Consider the following 16,930-nt stretch of genomic DNA (forward strand, 5'->3'; position numbering starts at 1 on the left):
CCCCTTCCCACTCTTCCCTGTCCTCTCCAGTCCTCTGCTTCCACTCCAGCTGCCCTGTGATTTGGGGTGGGTGGGCACACCCAGATCCCTGTGCTTGGAGAGTTCCCTGTGCTCACAGGGCTCTGCCCCAGGCACGAGAAGCCCTGGGAGCTGGGAAGCCCTGGCATGGTCTGACCACTCGTTTCCAGTGGCATCTGAGAAGAGATGGGCTGAGATGGGCCCGTCAGGAGATCATGATTTGGCATCACCTGCTTCCACAGTCCTTTGAGTCCTGTGGGTGGAAAAAGCCTCGAAGAGCAGTTGAAGGTCACTGAGAGTCACCAGAGCAGGGGGGAATCTCTGGACTTGGGGGTTGGGGTGTGAGTGCAGGGCTGCAAGAGCTCCCTGGGCACTTTGGGGTGCCACAGAATATGAAGATTGCTGTGAGGCTGGAATGCCCTGAGCAGCACATCAGCCTCCTGGAGATACAGCCCCCGTGGGAGCTTCCTGAAGCAGAGATGTCTAGCCCCCAGCTCCATCCCACCCCACTGCACATCGAGATGCTGGCAGGTGCCAGGCACCCCACACCCCATCTTGCTGGACGTGGTGCTGCTGGCTCACACCTTTTGGCAGGGAGCTCAGTGCCAAAGGTCACCTGTCACTGCAGAAGGTACAGCGTGCCACCATGCCAGAGCTGGATGACCATTGGAAGCTGGCACTGAGGTGCAGGGAGGCAGCAAGAGGACCCAAAACGCTGGAGAAGCAGAGAGCAGTGGCCTGAGAGGAGGTGCTGACAGAGACACGGGGCAGCCATCGAGTTGGACTCTGGCATGGCACCTTGCACAGTGACCTGGATGCTGCAGAGGAGAGCAGGGAGGCTCAGACCTGCCAGGCCTTGTCCATCCCTGGGACATGCTGGCAGGTGGCCCTGGACCCCGAAGCCATATGTGTGAAGGGATGGGGAGGAGGGAGCCACAACCTGATGCTGCCAGCCATACTGTGCAGCCTCCCTCCCAGTGGTCTCCAACGCTGCGGGCAGAGCCAGGGCCATGAACCCCCAGCAGGTTCACCTCTGGAGGTCCAAGACCTTGTCCTCTAACCTCCTTCACTCCTGACAGCCTCCATCTCCCTTGTCACCCTTCCTTCCCCCTGTCTTGCCCCTGTCCTCCCCGTGGTGACTCTGCAGCTGCCCCCCAGTCGTGTTGCAGCACCTCCTGCCCGAGTTCTGCAGCTCTCTACCACAGAAGGTCCTCTTGCCCTACGGCTTCACGGCGGCACCGGCGCAGCCCTCTCCCCTCCTGCCTGCCACGGAGGTGCCAGTCGGAGAGGTCTGCAGGTCTGCTGTGTGCTGTGGTGCTGTCCATGGCGTGTGCCACCCTCCTGCCCACCCTCCTGCCCATGGCACGCTGCCTGCCCGCTGCCCCAGCCCCTCGCCTGGCCCTGGCTGCCTTCTCTTTAGTTTTGCTTTGCAGCGCTGCGGTGGCGCCCTGAGCAGTGACCTGGGACCCGGCCGCTGCCGGCCACGCCAGCCGTGCCTGGGCACTCAGGGGTGGGAGCAGTGACCGCTGTCCCCCCTGTTGTGTGTCCCCCCCTTCTCTGGCAGGGCTTTTGTCTACCTGAGCAACCTCCTGTACCCCGTGCCCCTGGTGCACCGCGTGGCCATCGTCAGCGAGAAGGGCGAGGTGAAGGGCTTCCTGCGCGTGGCTGTCCAGGCCATCTCAGGTAGGGGGGAACCCACCCCCACAAAACCTGCCCCCTGCACCCCCTGCAGCCTCTGTGCTGGCTCACCCCACCCCTCCCCAGCCGATGAAGAAGCCCCTGACTACGGCTCTGGCGTGCGGCAGTCGGGGACGGCCAAGATCTCCTTCGACGACCAGCACTTTGAGAAGGTAAGGTGGGGCTGGTGGGGCTGGCCCTTGGTGGGTGCCCATGGACCCCAGATCCCTGTCTGCCACCTCAGTGCGTCCCCATGGGGACCCCCAGGCTCCTAGAGGTGAAGGGAAAGGAATGTGGTTTTGGCCCCTCACCAGTGCATCCTGGTCGCTGTCCCAGGGGTGGGAGAGGAGAGCTGGAGGTGTCTGGGTGATGGGATGCTGGTGGTGGGGCAAGCAGGACCACCCTGGGGCCCACCAGCACCCCTGAGCTGCACTCCTGGCACAGTTCCAGTCGGAGTCGTGCCCAGCTGTGGGGATGTCTCGCTCGGGGACCTCTCAGGAGGAGCTGCGCATTGTGGAAGGGCAGGGCCAGGTCAGCGACGTGGGTCCTTCTGCTGATGAAGTCAACAACAACACCTGTGCAGGTGAGGAGCTGTGACAGGCACTGTGGGGGGGGCTCCCTGCACCCTCCCCAGCATTGACAGCTCACTGCTCAGTGGGGGCTGCTGAGACAATCACAGTCATATTCAACCTATGCCCTGACACCACCTTGTCACCTACCATCACCCTGAGTGCCACACCCAGGCTTTTCTTAGACACCTGCAGGGACTGACTTCACCACTTCCCTGGCAGCCCCTTCCAATGCTCAATCACCCTTTCTGTGAAGAATTCTTCCAATCACCATTTCTGTGAAGAATTATTCCTAATGTCCAGCCTAAGCCTCCCCTGGTGCAGCTCAAGACTGTGTCCTCTTGTCCTTTCACTGGTAGCCTGAGAAAAGAGACCAATCCCTACCTGACTAAACCCTCCTTTCAGGGAGTTGCAGAATGTGATGAGGTCTCCCCTGAGTCTCCTCTTCTCCAGACTAAACACCTCCAGCTCCTTCAGCTGCTCCTCACTTGTGTTCCAGACTCTTTCTAGCCTTGTTGCCTTTCTTTGGACATGCTCCAGCATCTTAACGTTGCTCCTAAATGTTCCTAACACTCAGGGGGAGACACCCTGCCTTGCTAAGGGCCTCCTTCTCCCTGCAGTGACCCCAGAGGATCTTCTTCTGGACAGTCCTGAGAAGCCTGCATCAGATGGGCCACTGGAGGTGGCTTTGGACCACCTGAAGCTGGGCAGCATCTTCACTTTCCGTGTGACAGTCCTGCAAGCCTCCAGCATCTCTGCAGAATACGCTGACATCTTCTGCCAGTTCAAGTGAGCCCCCAGTGCCCCCCAGCCCTGCTCCTTCCACCAAGCTCCAGCCATCACCTGGGGGCTCGTGGTGAATTTGGGAAGTTTCCTCTGAGCCCTTGGTAGATGAGCAGGCAAAACCAAAGGCTGTGAAATCTGCCCAAGCACTTGTTTAGTCACTGGCAAAAGGCAAGAATAGACTCCCATCAGCTTCAGGGAGTCCTGTGCCAGCCAAGAGTGCAGACAGCAGCCCCAGGGGGAATAGGCTCTTGTTGTTGCTTTCATTTCTCTCCCTGCTCCAGCACATCCCCATCTCACAGCCCCTGAACAACCCTCCTTCCCTCCACAGCTTCATCCACCGCCATGACGAGGCCTTTTCAACAGAACCCTTGAAGAACACAGGACGAGGGCCACCCCTGGGCTTCTATCATGTCCAAAATGTGCGTACCCCTCTCCCACCAGCCCTGTGCTCCTGCAGCTGCTGGGGTCCTGGGCTGGATCCTCTCCCAAGGAAGCAGCTTCCTCCTGGCTTTCCCAGCCCCTCACAGACACCCAGCTAATCCAGGCTTAGATGTGGTGGACATGCAGGAAAAACACCAAAAGCCACTGTTGTCCACCTGGGATTTCACTGCAGTGGTCTTGGTGGGGAGAGCATCCCTGAATGGGGGGAGGAGTGGGTAAGGGAAGCAGGGAACTGAGTCTTACATCCTTCCACATCCCAGGTGCTGTTGCTGGCTCTATCCCCTTTCCCAGCTAAGCTGCCCTGTCAGTAGCTCAGCAGCTCTTTTCTCTTCCAGATCGCTGTGGAGGTGACAAAATCTTTCATCGAATACATCAAGAGCCAGCCAATTGTGTTTGAGGTGTTTGGCCATTACCAGCAGCACCCCTTCCCACCTCTCTGCAAGGATGTCCTGAGGTGGGCACATCTGGGCCACCCCCAGCCCCTGGCTGTGCTGCTGGTGCTGCCTGGGGACCCAGGCTGGCCCCAAGGCTGGGTTTGGGGGTCCCTGGGGGTGCTGTAACCAAGCTGGTTCTTTCTGCAGCCCACTGAGGCCATCCCGACGCCACTTCCCCCGTGTGATGCCACTCTCCAAACCAGGTAGGGAACCTCCTGCTCCTGTGCCCAAGTTGGGTGGGTGTCCCCCCTTCCCCAGAGGGACCAGTTAGGACCCCAGAGGCACCACAAACTGTACTATGGCCCACAGCACTGGAAAGCCCTAGCCACTCCTTTCCACAACACTCAAGAGATGGAAAGCTTCCATCTCACCTCCTGCAGAGCAGCAGGGAGGAGGTTTCTTGCCCTGGGTGGGGGTTCCTTGCCCCTGGATGAGCCTCTTTCTGCCTGCTCTGCCCTTTCCCTGCCATCACACACCTCATTCCCAGTGTCAGCAGCAGGCTCAACCTCTCACCTGTCTTTTCTGCCCCACTGCAGTGCCTGCAACAAAGCTGAGCACCATGACTCGGCCCACTGCTGGCCCCTGCCAGTGCAAGTACGACCTGATGGTCTTCTTTGAGATCTGTGAGCTGGAGGCCAATGGAGAGTGAGTCCTGCTGGGAGAGGGAGAGGGAGGCAGGGAGGGATTTGCCCAGTGTCAGCACCTCTGTGCAGGCTGGCAGGACTCTGTGTCATGCTGCAATCCTCTCTTCCAGCTACATCCCTGCTGTTGTGGACCACCGTGGAGGCATGCCATGCCACGGGACCTTCCTCCTTCATCAGGTACTCTCTGCCCAAGATGCTGTCCTAGCTCAGTCCTGCTGGGGCCTGTGTTAACTGCTATCCCTTCTCTCTGGCCTTGTGGGTCTCAGGGCATCCAGAGGAGAATCAGTGTCACCTTGGTGCACGAAACAGGCAGCCTCATCCGCTGGAAGGAAGTACGGGAGCTGGTTGTGGGTAAGCCAAGCCAGCCCCCAGCCCACTGAGCTCCCAGGAATACTCTCAGACTGTTTCTTGCCCACATTCCCATGTTCCCACATAAAGCTTTATGCCCTGTCTCCCCTCCTGACCTGCAATAGTAAAGCAGCAGCTGTCTGGCAGGTGACACTGTGTGGGCATGACACCTCAGCCCCTGCCACCATGTCCAGGAGCTTGACCAGCATCTCTGGTGCTGAATGGCCAGGGGGGTGCAGACTCTGCCTTCATGGGGATCCCCACAGGGCCACTGCTGTCACCTCAGAGTGAGCACTCTGTGCTGTTTGCAGGTCGAATCAGGAACACCCCAGAAGCAGACGAGTCACTCATCGACCCCAACATTCTGTCCCTGAACATCCTCTCCTCTGGCTACATCCACCCCTCCCAGGATGACCGGTGCGTGATGCTTTCTTTCTTGCTCTTCCCCTGCTGTGGTGAGGGGTGGAGGGGTTGAGTAGCAGCCCCTCTCTGCCCTGGAAGGCTCTTGGCCCTCCTGCTGACCCACTGCTGCCTTGAGGAAAGGTTTCTGTGAAGCTGCATGGGGTCTTGGGGTACAAGGCTGTGAACCCTCTCCCTCCTCCTCCCCAAGGCCTTGCTGTGCTGGGGAGGGCACTAAAGGGAATTTGTGTGTGGGTCCTGCTTTCTGGTGCTGGCTGTGATGGGCTGGCACAGGGAGACAGTTGGTGCTGGTGCCAGGAGGATATCCCAACTCCATGGCTAGAGGGGAGGGCGATTTGTCCTGTGTCCCAGCAAAATTGCTGGAAAGGCCACTTGGCATCTGTGGCAGATCTCTATCTGTGTGTAAGTGATGCAGGAAAGCCATTCCCATCCACTGTGGGTGACTTCAGGGATGTCCATCCCTTCCTCCCTATCCCAGGGGGCTGTCATAGAGCCACAGAGTGGTTTGGGCTGAAAGGGACTTTAAAAAAAATCACATCCCAAACTTCCTGCTATGGGCAGGGACACCTTCCACTAGACCAGGTTGTTAAAGGTGTTCCCACTGTAGGTTTGGCAGGGTGTGAAAGAAGCAGGACCAGAAGATTTTTATCTTCAAGATCTCCCTGTGTGAGTCCTGCAGAGGCAGGAGGAGTCGTGGGTATGGAGGGCAGAGCTCTCCTCTGCACTGGTGGAACTCTGGGGACTGGTGGGGATCTCTGGCCAGAATGTGTGCATGCAGGCAGCTGTGACAAGGCAGGGATGGTTGTTGCCAGCACTGGGAGCAGCAGGACTGGTCCTTGGCTGTGTATGTTGTGGTCACTGGTGTAGGAATATCCCCCAGGAATGGGGACTACTTCTTCCTTCACCTGCTTTGTGATCATCACTGTCCCAAGGAGGCCTGTCCCAAGGCAGAGTGTTTTTGGGGGAGTGATGGAGGTCTGGATAGGATTTGGTTCCCTGAGCACTCTCAGGGCAGCTCCTGGACATAGCAGAACAATCTGCACAGAGCATCTGGGCAGCAGAGGCGAATCCTGGGTCAGCACGCGTGCAAGTGTCGGACCAGGAGAGTTTGTCACAGCCTTGGGACACAGAAGGAGGCCAGATGGGGATGGTCAGACAAGGAGAGCCCAGCCCAGTGGAGTGGTGGTGGCTTTTTTGCTGAGAACTGGGTGGTTGTGGCACCCACGGGCTCTTGGGGCTGCGCAGTTTTCTGCCAGCTCCTGATCTGTTTGTCTGGTCCCCGATGGAGCCATATGGGATCTTCAGCATGCCTAAGGTAGCCTGGCAGGAGGGATGTGCCTCCTGCTCTGCCTCCCACCCTGTGAGTCCTGCAGGACAGGGGGACATGGCTGGGGCTGGGGGGATACTTGGGGTGTGGAGAGAAGCGTGGAGACGGGGGGCACAGAGCGGTGCACATGTCCCATCTGTCCCACATCTATTCCATGGAGCCTGCCCATGGCGAGGCAGGGGGAGGAGGGGGTGTCTGGCTGCAGTGCCCCCCACTTCCACTCCACATGCAGACATGCATGCTTCACCCTGCAGCTGCGAGGACAGGCAGGAGGACGGCAGAGAGCAGAGCCATGCCCACTTCACCCTCCTCCCAGCCGCTTGCGCTCCCCGCTTTGCTGCCTTGTGCCACGCAGCCTCCATTGCCTGGAGCAGCCCTGGCTTCCCCTCTGCAGCCTCCCCAGCGCCCCGGAGCCACTCAGGAAGAGGCTGGGAGAGTGGTTCAGCTCTCCTCAGCACGCAGCCAGCCCTGCATCCAGCGCCCAGGGCGGAGGCGCGGGGGGCAGCGCCTGGTGATCCCCCTCGCTTCCCTCAGCTGCTGCTGCCCATCTGAGCCCACACTAACCATGTGATTGTTTTGTGTTTTCGCAGGCAGTTTCTTGATTCGGATATGCCTAGGTATTATTTGTTTCCATTGGTTTTTTTTCCACCCCTCCTTCTTCTCTCCTTTCTTTCTTTCTACCCCCTCGCCTCGGCACGCTCACTCCCGCCAGAGGCAGCACTTGGACATCCAGCCCCTCATCCCTCCACACGCCCCATCCCTCCTCCCTCCCGCGCTGGCACCTCTCGCTCACTCGCCCCTTTTGCTGTTCGTTTGGGCCACGCTCTGGCTGGCTGCCGCTCCCCCTCGCACGCCTGCGTCTCCATTGCCTGATTTGGGTTTTATTCTTGCTTTTTGACTTTGCTACTCTCCCATCTTTTCTGGCATCTGGCACCGAGCGTGCCGGTCCCTCCACCGCCTCCCGCCCCAGCGCCAGCTCAGCCCCTGGTGCTGCTTGGAGCAGCTGCAGGGCTGGTGAGGACAGTGGGAGTTTTGGGGCTTGTCCTGCCCTTTCCTGGGCAGCTGGTAACGATGCAGTTGGTGTGGCAGCAGCTGCCTGCCCTGTGCACGCTGTCCTGTGTGTGTAGGTGTGGCGTACGGGCAGCACCTGTGTGTCTGTGCAGGTGTGACAGGGGGTGCACAGACTGCTGTACCCCTGTGTAAAGGGACAATGACTCTTTGGGGACTCCAGGCTTCAGCTGGGACCTCTGGGTGAGCCTGGAATATGCATAAGAGATACCAGATTTGTGGATGTGCCACCAGCCTCTGGATGGGAGCATTGTTGAGGTCTCAGGGAAGGGCCCACCACTGTGGCCCATGGCAAAAGAAGAGGGGCATGTGCTTGGGAGACAAGAGATGGAGTGTCCCAAGTCCTGGCACATAACTTTGTGCCTCCTCTCTACAGCAACTCAAAGCTGGTTGTGCTCAGAGATGTCCGAGGGCATCTGTCCTCTCCCAGGGTGCAGGAAAGTTGACACAGCATTGAGCCAGTCCTCCTGCTTCATGAGAGATGGGTTCACACTGGGCTGCCTATGGTCTCTCAGCACAGTGACACTTTCCTTGTGGGCCAGGGCATGGCCAAGAAGTCACCTGCTGTGTGAGTGACAGAGGGATATCTCATCCCCCAGCTGGCATTGTCCCAGGGGACTGCACTGGTGGGAGCTCTTTGCCCTGGGATGGCATAAGGGCAGAGTTAAGGGCATAGGGAGTATGTGTGCTTCTTTCCCAGCTGCTGGATCATGAGGAAAATGGGAGGCAGAGGGTTTTCACCCAGGCTGGTGAGCCTCTGTCTGCCCTCGCTGAGCTCCGTTTGGTTCCCATTTTGGGTTCAGCTAGGCTGGAGCTGCCTTGGCCAGCGCTGCTATTATGTGCGAGTCCCTTCAAGAGGGGCTCTTCTGACCTGTCGTTTTTCTGTGTGTGTACATGTGTGTGTTTGTCCTTGGGTCACCTTCCACTTATAGCATTTCGCTGGGAAATGACACTAGGTATTTCACGCGCACCTGCTCGGTCTGGTCCCTCCTCCTGCTTTTCTCTTTTCCCCCTTTGCCTCCACCCTTTGCTTTTTGCTCTTTTTCCCCTCCCCTGAGACTCCTCTTTTCCTCCTCCTCCTAGAGGAGCCCTCTTTTCTTAAGCAACCCATGTCTGCAAAGCAATCCTTCGCCTTGGCTGTGTCTCACGCTGGTGGGGTTTTGTATTTTATTTACCTTTTGGAAGCGTCTCTCCCTGTGCTTCCAACATGGGGGAAATTGCAGTCAAGAACCTCTCCCTACTCCCGCTGGCTGCCCTGGCTCTTGTTAAAATTGCTCCTCAGCCACCTGGATGCTGTTTCAGGGACGTGCTGGAGTGTTCTGATTGAGATATGGCTGAACCACAGTTTCCTGAGGGTGCTCAGGCAGGAGCCGCAGCTGCAGCAGCTCTGGGTGGTTTTGGGGAGTGGGTGTACCACAAAGCCAAGGCTGACCCGGGAGGGAGCCCAGGAGTGGGGCAGGGGGTGAAATGGGGATCCCCCATGCTCTATCACCAGAGCCACTTCCTGCTTCCTCACCCTCAGTTGCTCAACCCAAGGAGAGCAGCTGCCACTCTCAATCTGGGTGAGCTATGCCGTCCTCTCTGGGATCCTGTAGCATGGGTGAGTGGGACCAGCTGTCCCCTGCTCCTTCTCCCAGCCTAGGGGCCATGGGAAACACAGCAAAGGGGCCTGAGGCAGCAGAGTGGGAATGGGGCTGGCAATAAGGGTAGAGCAAGAGCCAGGGGAGACAGTCTGACAGGAGCCAGCCACCAAATCATGGTCCCCAGCTTCTCACTGGGGCCCAGGGCTGGCAGGCAGGGGCAGCCCTGGGGAAGGGGACCTGGCTGGTGGGGGGCTGTGCTCCCAGAGGTGGGCTGGCAGCACACTCCTGGTGCTAGCATCCTCCCTCCTTTCCCTTCTGGCCATCATTACTCAAATGGTGACAGCCGCTCCCGGCAGGGACTGGGAGGTGCTGTGCCCCAGGCTGGATGGTGGGGACTGGCCTGGGTGCACTGGGGGTGGCAATTCCTGCTCTGAACACAGGGGTGGGGCATGAACCCTCCTTTGCCCTCCTCTGCCTTCCTAGCCTGCTCTGCCTTGCCTGCACCCCATCTGAGCCCCCCACTCCTCCTGCAGTCCCTCCTCCCCAGAACCCCGGTCCATTGGCCATTTCAAGGGTGCCGTGTCCTCCTCCCACCATGCCTTGTGCCCTTTGCCTTGAGCCTGTGTCCTCTGGAGTGGCTGTCCCCATCTGTCCCCACTGCGCATGCATGTCTGTGTGTCCTTGCAGGCCTGCTGCAGCGCTGTGGGGGGGACAATGACATCTCCTTGCTCGCCTGCCAGGGGTTCCAGGGAGGTTGTTTTACTGGCCCTGTTGGGTTTTTTTGGCAGGACTTTCTACCAGTTTGAGGCGGCGTGGGATAGCTCCATGCACAACTCGCTGCTGCTCAATCGCGTTACCCCTTACCGGGAGAAGATCTACATCACCCTGTCAGCTTACATCGAGGCAAGGACTTTGGTTGGGGTCACTGTATATCAACAAAGTCTGGTATTTCCCCTGCTGTTGGGGTGCAGCCAGTGTGACTCCTTCCTTAGCTAGTGCTTATGGGGTGCAGGGTTCAACCTGGTGCTTGGGGGCCATGTGGGACCCCAAGACTGGAGCCCTGCTGGGCTCAGGGGTGGGAAAGACCTGCTGTGCTGCCAGCCTGCAGCACCCCTGATGCCTCCCTCTACCCTACTGTAGATGGAGAACTGCACTCAGCCTGCTGTCATCACCAAAGACTTCTGCATGGTTTTCTACTCCCGGGATGCCAAACTTCCTGCCTCACGCTCCATCCGCAATCTTTTTGGCAGCGGCAGCCTGCGGGCTTCTGAGAGGTACCAGCATGCTCCTGTTGGGGACATCTAGGGACTGGAGCTTTTCTAGGGCATCTCAGCAGCCTGGCTAAAAAAACTGGGATGTGGGGATAGGACAAAGCCAGTAATGCTTCGTCTGTCTTTGCTCACAGCAACCGTGTGACAGGAGTCTATGAGCTCAGCCTCTGCCGCGTGGCTGATGCCGGCAGCCCAGGTGGGTGCCACACCTCTGCCCAGGTACTCAGCTGGGGCAGGTGGGCACAGCCAGCCCTTTGGGTTAGGGGCTGTGTGCCTGTCCCCTCAGCTGTGTGTCTGTGCCCACAGGTATGCAGAGAAGGCGCCGGCGTGTGCTGGACACCTCTGTAGCCTATGTCCGGGGAGAGGAGAACCTGGCTGGCTGGCGGCCCCGCAGTGACAGCCTCATCCTTGACCATCAGTGGGAGCTGGAGAAACTCAGCCTTCTGCAAGAAGTGAGAGTCTGGGCTAGAAATAGGCTGAAACATTGCAATTCTCAGCTCCATCGGTGCTGGGGGGGGATTCCCCACCCAGGATAGCACAGCCATCTTGGCTGTGGGAGGAGGCAGGAATGGGGCTGAGCTGGGCAGTACTCCTGTGCATGACTGCTAGCCAGGGCCCAGCACATCCAAAGCTATTCAGTAAATGGGGTTAAGGGGGCCTGGGTATTGGGGGCAAGGGCCACCCCTGAGTCTGGGTGCCTATGTCCAGGTGGAGAAGACAAGACACTACCTGTTACTGCGTGAGAAGCTGGAGACAACGCAGCGCCTGGGCATGGAGACCCTGTCCCCCTGCTCCAGTGAGGATTCCGAGTCCCGAAGCACCTCCTGCATCTCCTCCCCGCTCTCTGCTGACGGGGCACCTGAAGGCCGCACCTCTCCCCCTGAGACCCCCAGCGAGAGGCAGAAGGAGCTGGCTGTGAAGGTAGCATCCTGCAGCAAGCCCAGCTTGAAGGGATGAAGTCGGGAAGTGGCTTCCACAGGGTGGCTGGGGGTTGTGGCTGGAGAAAGCCCAAGGGGAGTGGGAGGTGGGATGTGCCTCATGGCCCACTGTCCTCCTCCTCTCTCTGCAGTGCTTGCGCCTGCTCACGCACACCTTCAACAGGGAGTACAGCCACAGCCACGTCTGCATTAGTGCCAGTGAGAGCAAGGTACTGCTGGGCTGCTGGGCCAAGGGGGATGTGTGGCTGGCAGGGGAATGGCTGGGTGGGGGCCAGATGGGCACTGTGGCACAAGTCAGGCCTCCTAGGGGTGTCTTGCTCTGTTTTTTTCCCAGAACTGGTGGCTCTCAGGACTGTGCCAGGAGAGGACCCTGTCAGCCAGGGGTCTTGACTCTCCCTATCTGAGCAGGAGCCTTTGCATGTGCCTGGCTTGGCACAGAAACTTTAGTTCACACCTCTATTACTCCACAGCTGTCTGAAATGTCCGTGACCTTGATGAGAGACCCTTCCATGCCAGCTCTTGGGGTCACCACTCTCACCCCCTCCTCAACCTGCCCATCACTGGTGGAAGGATGTTACAATGCCATGGAGGTCAGGTAAGAAGCTGGCTGGGAGGTTCTGGTGACATATCCCAAGCAGAGCAGCTGTGTCACTGGGACACAGTCCTTGTCAATGGATGTTCCCTAGCTATCACTCTTCCTACACCCCATCCTCTCCTCCTTCCCCAGACCCCCCCAGGTTTCCTCCAGGGCAGAGAGCCCCGATCTGGAGACTGTGGTGGAAGGAGAGCTGAAGAAGTCCCCAGCCCGCCGGCCTGAGGAGGAGAAGGAGCCCCAGCGGTTGCTGGTGCCTGACATCCAGGAGATACGAGTCAGGTAGGAGCAACTGGGGCAGCCAGCAAGGAGAGCACCTATGTACTGGGGGTCACCTCCCCATGGTCAGTATCCCACCCCTTACCTTGATCCCTTCTGCAGTCCCATCGTCTCCAAAAAGGGCTACCTGCACTTCCTGGAGCCTCACACCAACGGATGGGTGAAACGCTTCGTGGTGGTGCGGCGCCCATACGTCTATATCTACAACTCGGACAAGGACGCGGTCGAGAGGGCCATCCTCAACCTCTCCAAGGCCCAGGTGGAGTACAGTGAGGACCAGCAGGCCATGCTCAAGGTAGGGCACAGGGAGCAGCCCCACTCCTCACACCCCACTGAGTGAAGGACTAAGCGCTGGCTCTCCCCTCGCAGACCCCGAACACGTTTGCGGTGTGCACGGAGCACCGGGGCATCCTGCTGCAGGCGAGCAGTGACAAGGACATGCACGACTGGCTCTACGCTTTCAACCCTCTCCTGGCTGGATCCATAAGGTACCAGGGGCGGCTGGGGGAAGGGGAATGCACAGAAGCCATTGCTGCAAGGGCTGCAGGCTCCCAGTGCATCCCTCCCAGGTGTGGGGAGCATCTCCTGTGCAGCGCTGTGCTTGGACAGGCTTTCACCTGGCAAAACTTGCAGCATATTAATTTTGAATTCAGCTCATCCACATTTAAGTGCTCCAGTCTAGGGCCAGATTCCAGGTGGTACAGAGGTGTTGCTGTGCTGAGCTCAAAGCACATGCCCGGTGGCAGGGCCACTGGCCTGTCACTGTTCTTCAGACCATCCCACAGAGTTTTTGAGACTGTTAAGGAAACTCCTGTCTGACCATCCAGGAGCCACTCTGGAAGTCACACATGCACCACCTGACCTGGGACTGAGGCCCCTTTGCAGCAGGTGGCTCCAGTGAGCCGACAGGGGCCTTGCTTGACTTCCTACACTCCACACACACACACTCAGACAAGGTTTCCTAATGGCTCAGTCACAGGTTTCCCATAGCAGAGTCTCAGACATCTCAATCCTTAAAATAATTAAATCATGTTATTAATGCAATAACAAAATAACAGCTGGAGCTGGGTGCCTCTGAGAAAGGACCCTGAACAAAGGAAACCCTGGGCTTTTACACCCTCTTAGTCTAAGGGCACTCTCTGATTGTCCTTCACCTGGCTGGAAGGTCCCTGTGCCCTTTGTTATGCAAACGATTGGCAGCTCACACTCTAGCCTCATGTTCCCACCCCGGCAGCTCAAATCCTAGCTGCACACCAAGATACCTGCACTAGATGTTTTCATTCCTCAACAAGACCATCTCATGGATTTCTTGAGATCACCTCAAGTGGCAGGACTAGAGGAATAGGAGTAAATGCACATAAATTTGTGTGCTGTGGCTAAAGAGGCTTTAATTCTATATCCCTCCAGCTGTCTGGATTCAAGTATCAGCCTGGTGGTAGGACACTGAACCTGGGAGTCCACACCTCTCCTTGTCCACATCTCTTAACACCTTTTGTCCCTTGTTTTCCAAATCAGATCCAAGCTGTCCAGAAGGAGAACAGCCCAGATGAGAATCTAACCTGAAAAACACCCTCCACCTCATCCGTCTGCCAACAGGATCAAGAAAGCTGATTCTGTCTGAAGACTCCCCATGTTAATATCTGATCTTTCACACCATCTGCTGCCCCAGCTCTCTGCTCCATGGAAGGATCTGTCTTGATTCACAGCTTCACAGGGGAAACTCACTTCTGTTTGTAGCTGCAAAAGCCTGGACCTGCCTGGGCAGGACTCCTTGTGCACGTGCCATCTTCTGCCTGTCCCTCCATGGGTGACCTTCATATCACACCATCTAACGTTCCAAAAAAGGTCCCTATCAGAGGGGAGGGAGTGAGAAAGGTGGTTTTGGCTAAAAGCTGGTCTTTGATCTAGAGAGATGGGAATGCAGTAAAGCTCAGAGCTGGGAGAGCAGGAGGAATTGCCCTCAGGCAAAGGGAAAGTGGTAACTTAGATGTGGGGTTTCCCTATTTACCGGTGTTTCTGCAAGAGACAGCAGAGTAAGATCAGGTGTCAGTACCTTAAGATTATATTTATAAAGTATTTATTTCTATTTACATCACAAAAATCCCCTAAGTTGAGTCCTGGCCTCCAGCCAATGCCTCCCCCAGGCAGGGGAGAGCCTTGGTGATGGGCTGGGGTTCCAGAGATGCCTTTCCCAGGACATCCCTGGCTTGTGCCTGGCAGCAGTGCAGCTCTCACCCTCACTCTATGCCCTTCCCCAACTATTTGCTTTGCCTTCCCCTACAGCTTAAACTACTTTTCCCCTGAGCAGTGGCCAGACAGCCCACCATGTCTTCCCAAAGAAGGCAATTCCTACCTGTCCCATCTACCTCTGGGTCTCAGCTGGCCAGGGCACCCATGTCCCTGCAGATGGGTCACTGCACTTTGGAGCTTGGTCCTGCTGGAGGGAAAAGGAGAGCTCTGGGTATGGCTCTGTCTGTCAGCCCATGCTGGGCTACCCTTTCCAGCCAAAAGCACTTGGGCCACCTCCACTATCCCAAATCTCTCATCCAAAAGGATTTCCCACTCTTAGGGCAGGATGCCAAGGATCCCAACCCTGCATGGAGTGTGGAGGTTCAGGTGGAACGGGAAGATTCCCCAGGAGCCACAACTAGGAATGACCATCCTACCCTACAGGATCCTTCTTGCCCTTTCCCAAAAGGGCTTGCACATCCCTTCTTTTCCCAGCGGGATGACAGACTCAAAACAGATCAAAGGGTGTCAGGGTGGAGATGGGGCTTCTTTTTTCTGTTCTAGCTGGTGTTTTCTCACTCTTCCTCTGCTGCAGAAGCGAGCACCCACCTCCCCCCACCCTGCCTCCATCAGCATGTTAATCTGAGCGCTTCCCACACTGGAGGTGTTTTTGCTGAAAAGACCTTCTCCTCCAGCCATCACTGCTTCCCACCTCCTCCAGCAGCAGCTCTCTCTGTCTTCTCCCATCTCTCACACATAGTTAGATGTTTTTGTTCAGGGCTTCCCAAGTGGCCAGCAGCATCTGGCACAGCTCCGTGTTGGAAGCTGAGCATCTTCCTCCGTGCATCCCCCAGGCACCCCAGCTCTGCTGTCTCGTCCAGCACGGCTGCACCTTGGCTGTGCCACACCTCCCTGCACTGTCTGTGGGGTGTGTGTGTGTGTGTGTGTGTGTGTGTGTGTGTGTGTGTGTGTGGGACGTGGTGCTGTCTTCTCGTTATACTCGTGTTGTGGGGGGCACGGATAGGCAGGGACGTGTGGAGGAATAGAGGCTTGCACTGGCCCCCTTGCTGCATATCAGGCACCCTTTAGCTTGGATTTCAGGTGACAGAAAGAGTTTGGGGATTCTTCTTGAGCACATGCTGGTTCTGCCTGGCCTTGCCACAGCTCCTAATGGGCATCTTTACCCCATTACTACAGCCCAAATCTGCAGTGGGGCTGCTGCCTCTCAGCCCAGCTCCCCTGGCCAGGACAAGCTCCCCATCAAACTGGGCTATTTTCGTCTCTGTGATCGTTTTTAGACCTGGAGGCCGAGTTGTGCCCTTTCTGTATGAAGAAAGAGATGCCAGCCTGGAGGCACAGAGAGGCTGAGCTGGGGCAATGCAGGGGCCCAGGCTGCAACATCCTGGCTCCTGTTCTCTGTGCAAGGACTAGTTGGTACCATCCCAAATTTCAGTGTAAGGGGCTAAGGGTGCAGAAACAGGGAGTACCTGAGGGGAGGCTCTTCCAGAACGGAGGCAGCTTCTGGCAGAGATGGGACCAGTGTCTGTCAGGGACCAGACACAGGTTCACGAGCCAGGGCTGTGTGGTGCTGCCTGTGCCACAGACAAGACGCAGCCAGCATCCTCCAGCCGGAGCCGAACATGCCTGAGGCCAGCAAACCTGCAGAGCAGACGGCTCGGCTGGAGGTCGGAGCCGAGGGGAACAGGGCTGCCCGCTGGGTACAAGCACACGGGCCAGCTGCCATCTGTACCCAGCAAGCGCTCCTGAGCAGCACCGCGCTCCTCCTCACGGCCCTGGCACCCATCCCCTCAGCAGCGAACGCAAAGCGGGGGTTCAAGCACGACTGTAAGCCCAAACCGGAGGGGAAATTCACAGGGAGCGGATGGCACGGAAGGCAGGCGAGCATGGGCGGGCAGGCCCGGGGCCAGAGGAGGGAGGCCGCGCTGCCCGCTCTCCGCCGGCGCTCCCTGCCGTGTGCCGGGGCAGCACTGCGGGTCCTGGCCGTCCCGTGCGCACGTGAGGCTTGTTCGGTTCTGAAATAAATGTCGCATTTAACGCAGCTGCCGTGCGCTGAGCGTTTCTCTGCGGGGCTGGCGGGGGGGGGGCAGGGAGGCAGGGAGGGGAGCTGAAGGGCTCGAGTTGTTGGGTCTCCATTCTGGCCAAGAGTTGTTTCTAGCAGCTGTAGTGCCCAAAATACTTTTGAATTAGCTCTGATATTGGAAGATTTGAGATACTTTTCCATTTTATGATTGACAACAACAAATTGCAGTGAGCTTTCATGTCACTATGGCCCTGCAGACTCTCAG

The 16,930-nt window shown here is 57.8% G+C and overlaps 1 protein-coding gene across 1 annotated transcript in view; it reads left to right on the forward strand.

The window, feature by feature from the left end:
* Window positions 1-16,687, forward strand: part of KIF1A (kinesin family member 1A) — a 31,120-nt gene extending 14,433 nt beyond the window's left edge. Inside the window, exons 15-39 of the mRNA XM_079315305.1 lie at window positions 1,177-1,315; window positions 1,583-1,701; window positions 1,783-1,868; window positions 2,140-2,278; window positions 2,885-3,053; window positions 3,379-3,469; window positions 3,827-3,945; window positions 4,073-4,128; window positions 4,462-4,570; window positions 4,680-4,746; window positions 4,836-4,920; window positions 5,229-5,334; window positions 7,255-7,281; window positions 8,665-8,688; window positions 10,104-10,218; window positions 10,456-10,589; window positions 10,721-10,782; window positions 10,893-11,038; window positions 11,295-11,507; window positions 11,656-11,733; window positions 11,995-12,119; window positions 12,252-12,398; window positions 12,498-12,690; window positions 12,765-12,883; window positions 13,911-16,687. Coding sequence (XP_079171431.1) covers window positions 1,177-1,315; window positions 1,583-1,701; window positions 1,783-1,868; window positions 2,140-2,278; window positions 2,885-3,053; window positions 3,379-3,469; window positions 3,827-3,945; window positions 4,073-4,128; window positions 4,462-4,570; window positions 4,680-4,746; window positions 4,836-4,920; window positions 5,229-5,334; window positions 7,255-7,281; window positions 8,665-8,688; window positions 10,104-10,218; window positions 10,456-10,589; window positions 10,721-10,782; window positions 10,893-11,038; window positions 11,295-11,507; window positions 11,656-11,733; window positions 11,995-12,119; window positions 12,252-12,398; window positions 12,498-12,690; window positions 12,765-12,883; window positions 13,911-13,953 — 2,711 coding nt within the window. The 3' untranslated portion in view covers window positions 13,954-16,687. The remainder of the gene's footprint in view (window positions 1-1,176; window positions 1,316-1,582; window positions 1,702-1,782; window positions 1,869-2,139; window positions 2,279-2,884; window positions 3,054-3,378; window positions 3,470-3,826; window positions 3,946-4,072; window positions 4,129-4,461; window positions 4,571-4,679; window positions 4,747-4,835; window positions 4,921-5,228; window positions 5,335-7,254; window positions 7,282-8,664; window positions 8,689-10,103; window positions 10,219-10,455; window positions 10,590-10,720; window positions 10,783-10,892; window positions 11,039-11,294; window positions 11,508-11,655; window positions 11,734-11,994; window positions 12,120-12,251; window positions 12,399-12,497; window positions 12,691-12,764; window positions 12,884-13,910) is intronic.
* Window positions 16,688-16,930: the final 243 nt, after the last annotated feature.

The sequence above is a fragment of the Erithacus rubecula genome, assembly GCF_903797595.1.
Source record: "Erithacus rubecula genome assembly, chromosome: 11".
Classification (NCBI taxonomy): Eukaryota; Metazoa; Chordata; class Aves; order Passeriformes; family Muscicapidae; genus Erithacus; species Erithacus rubecula.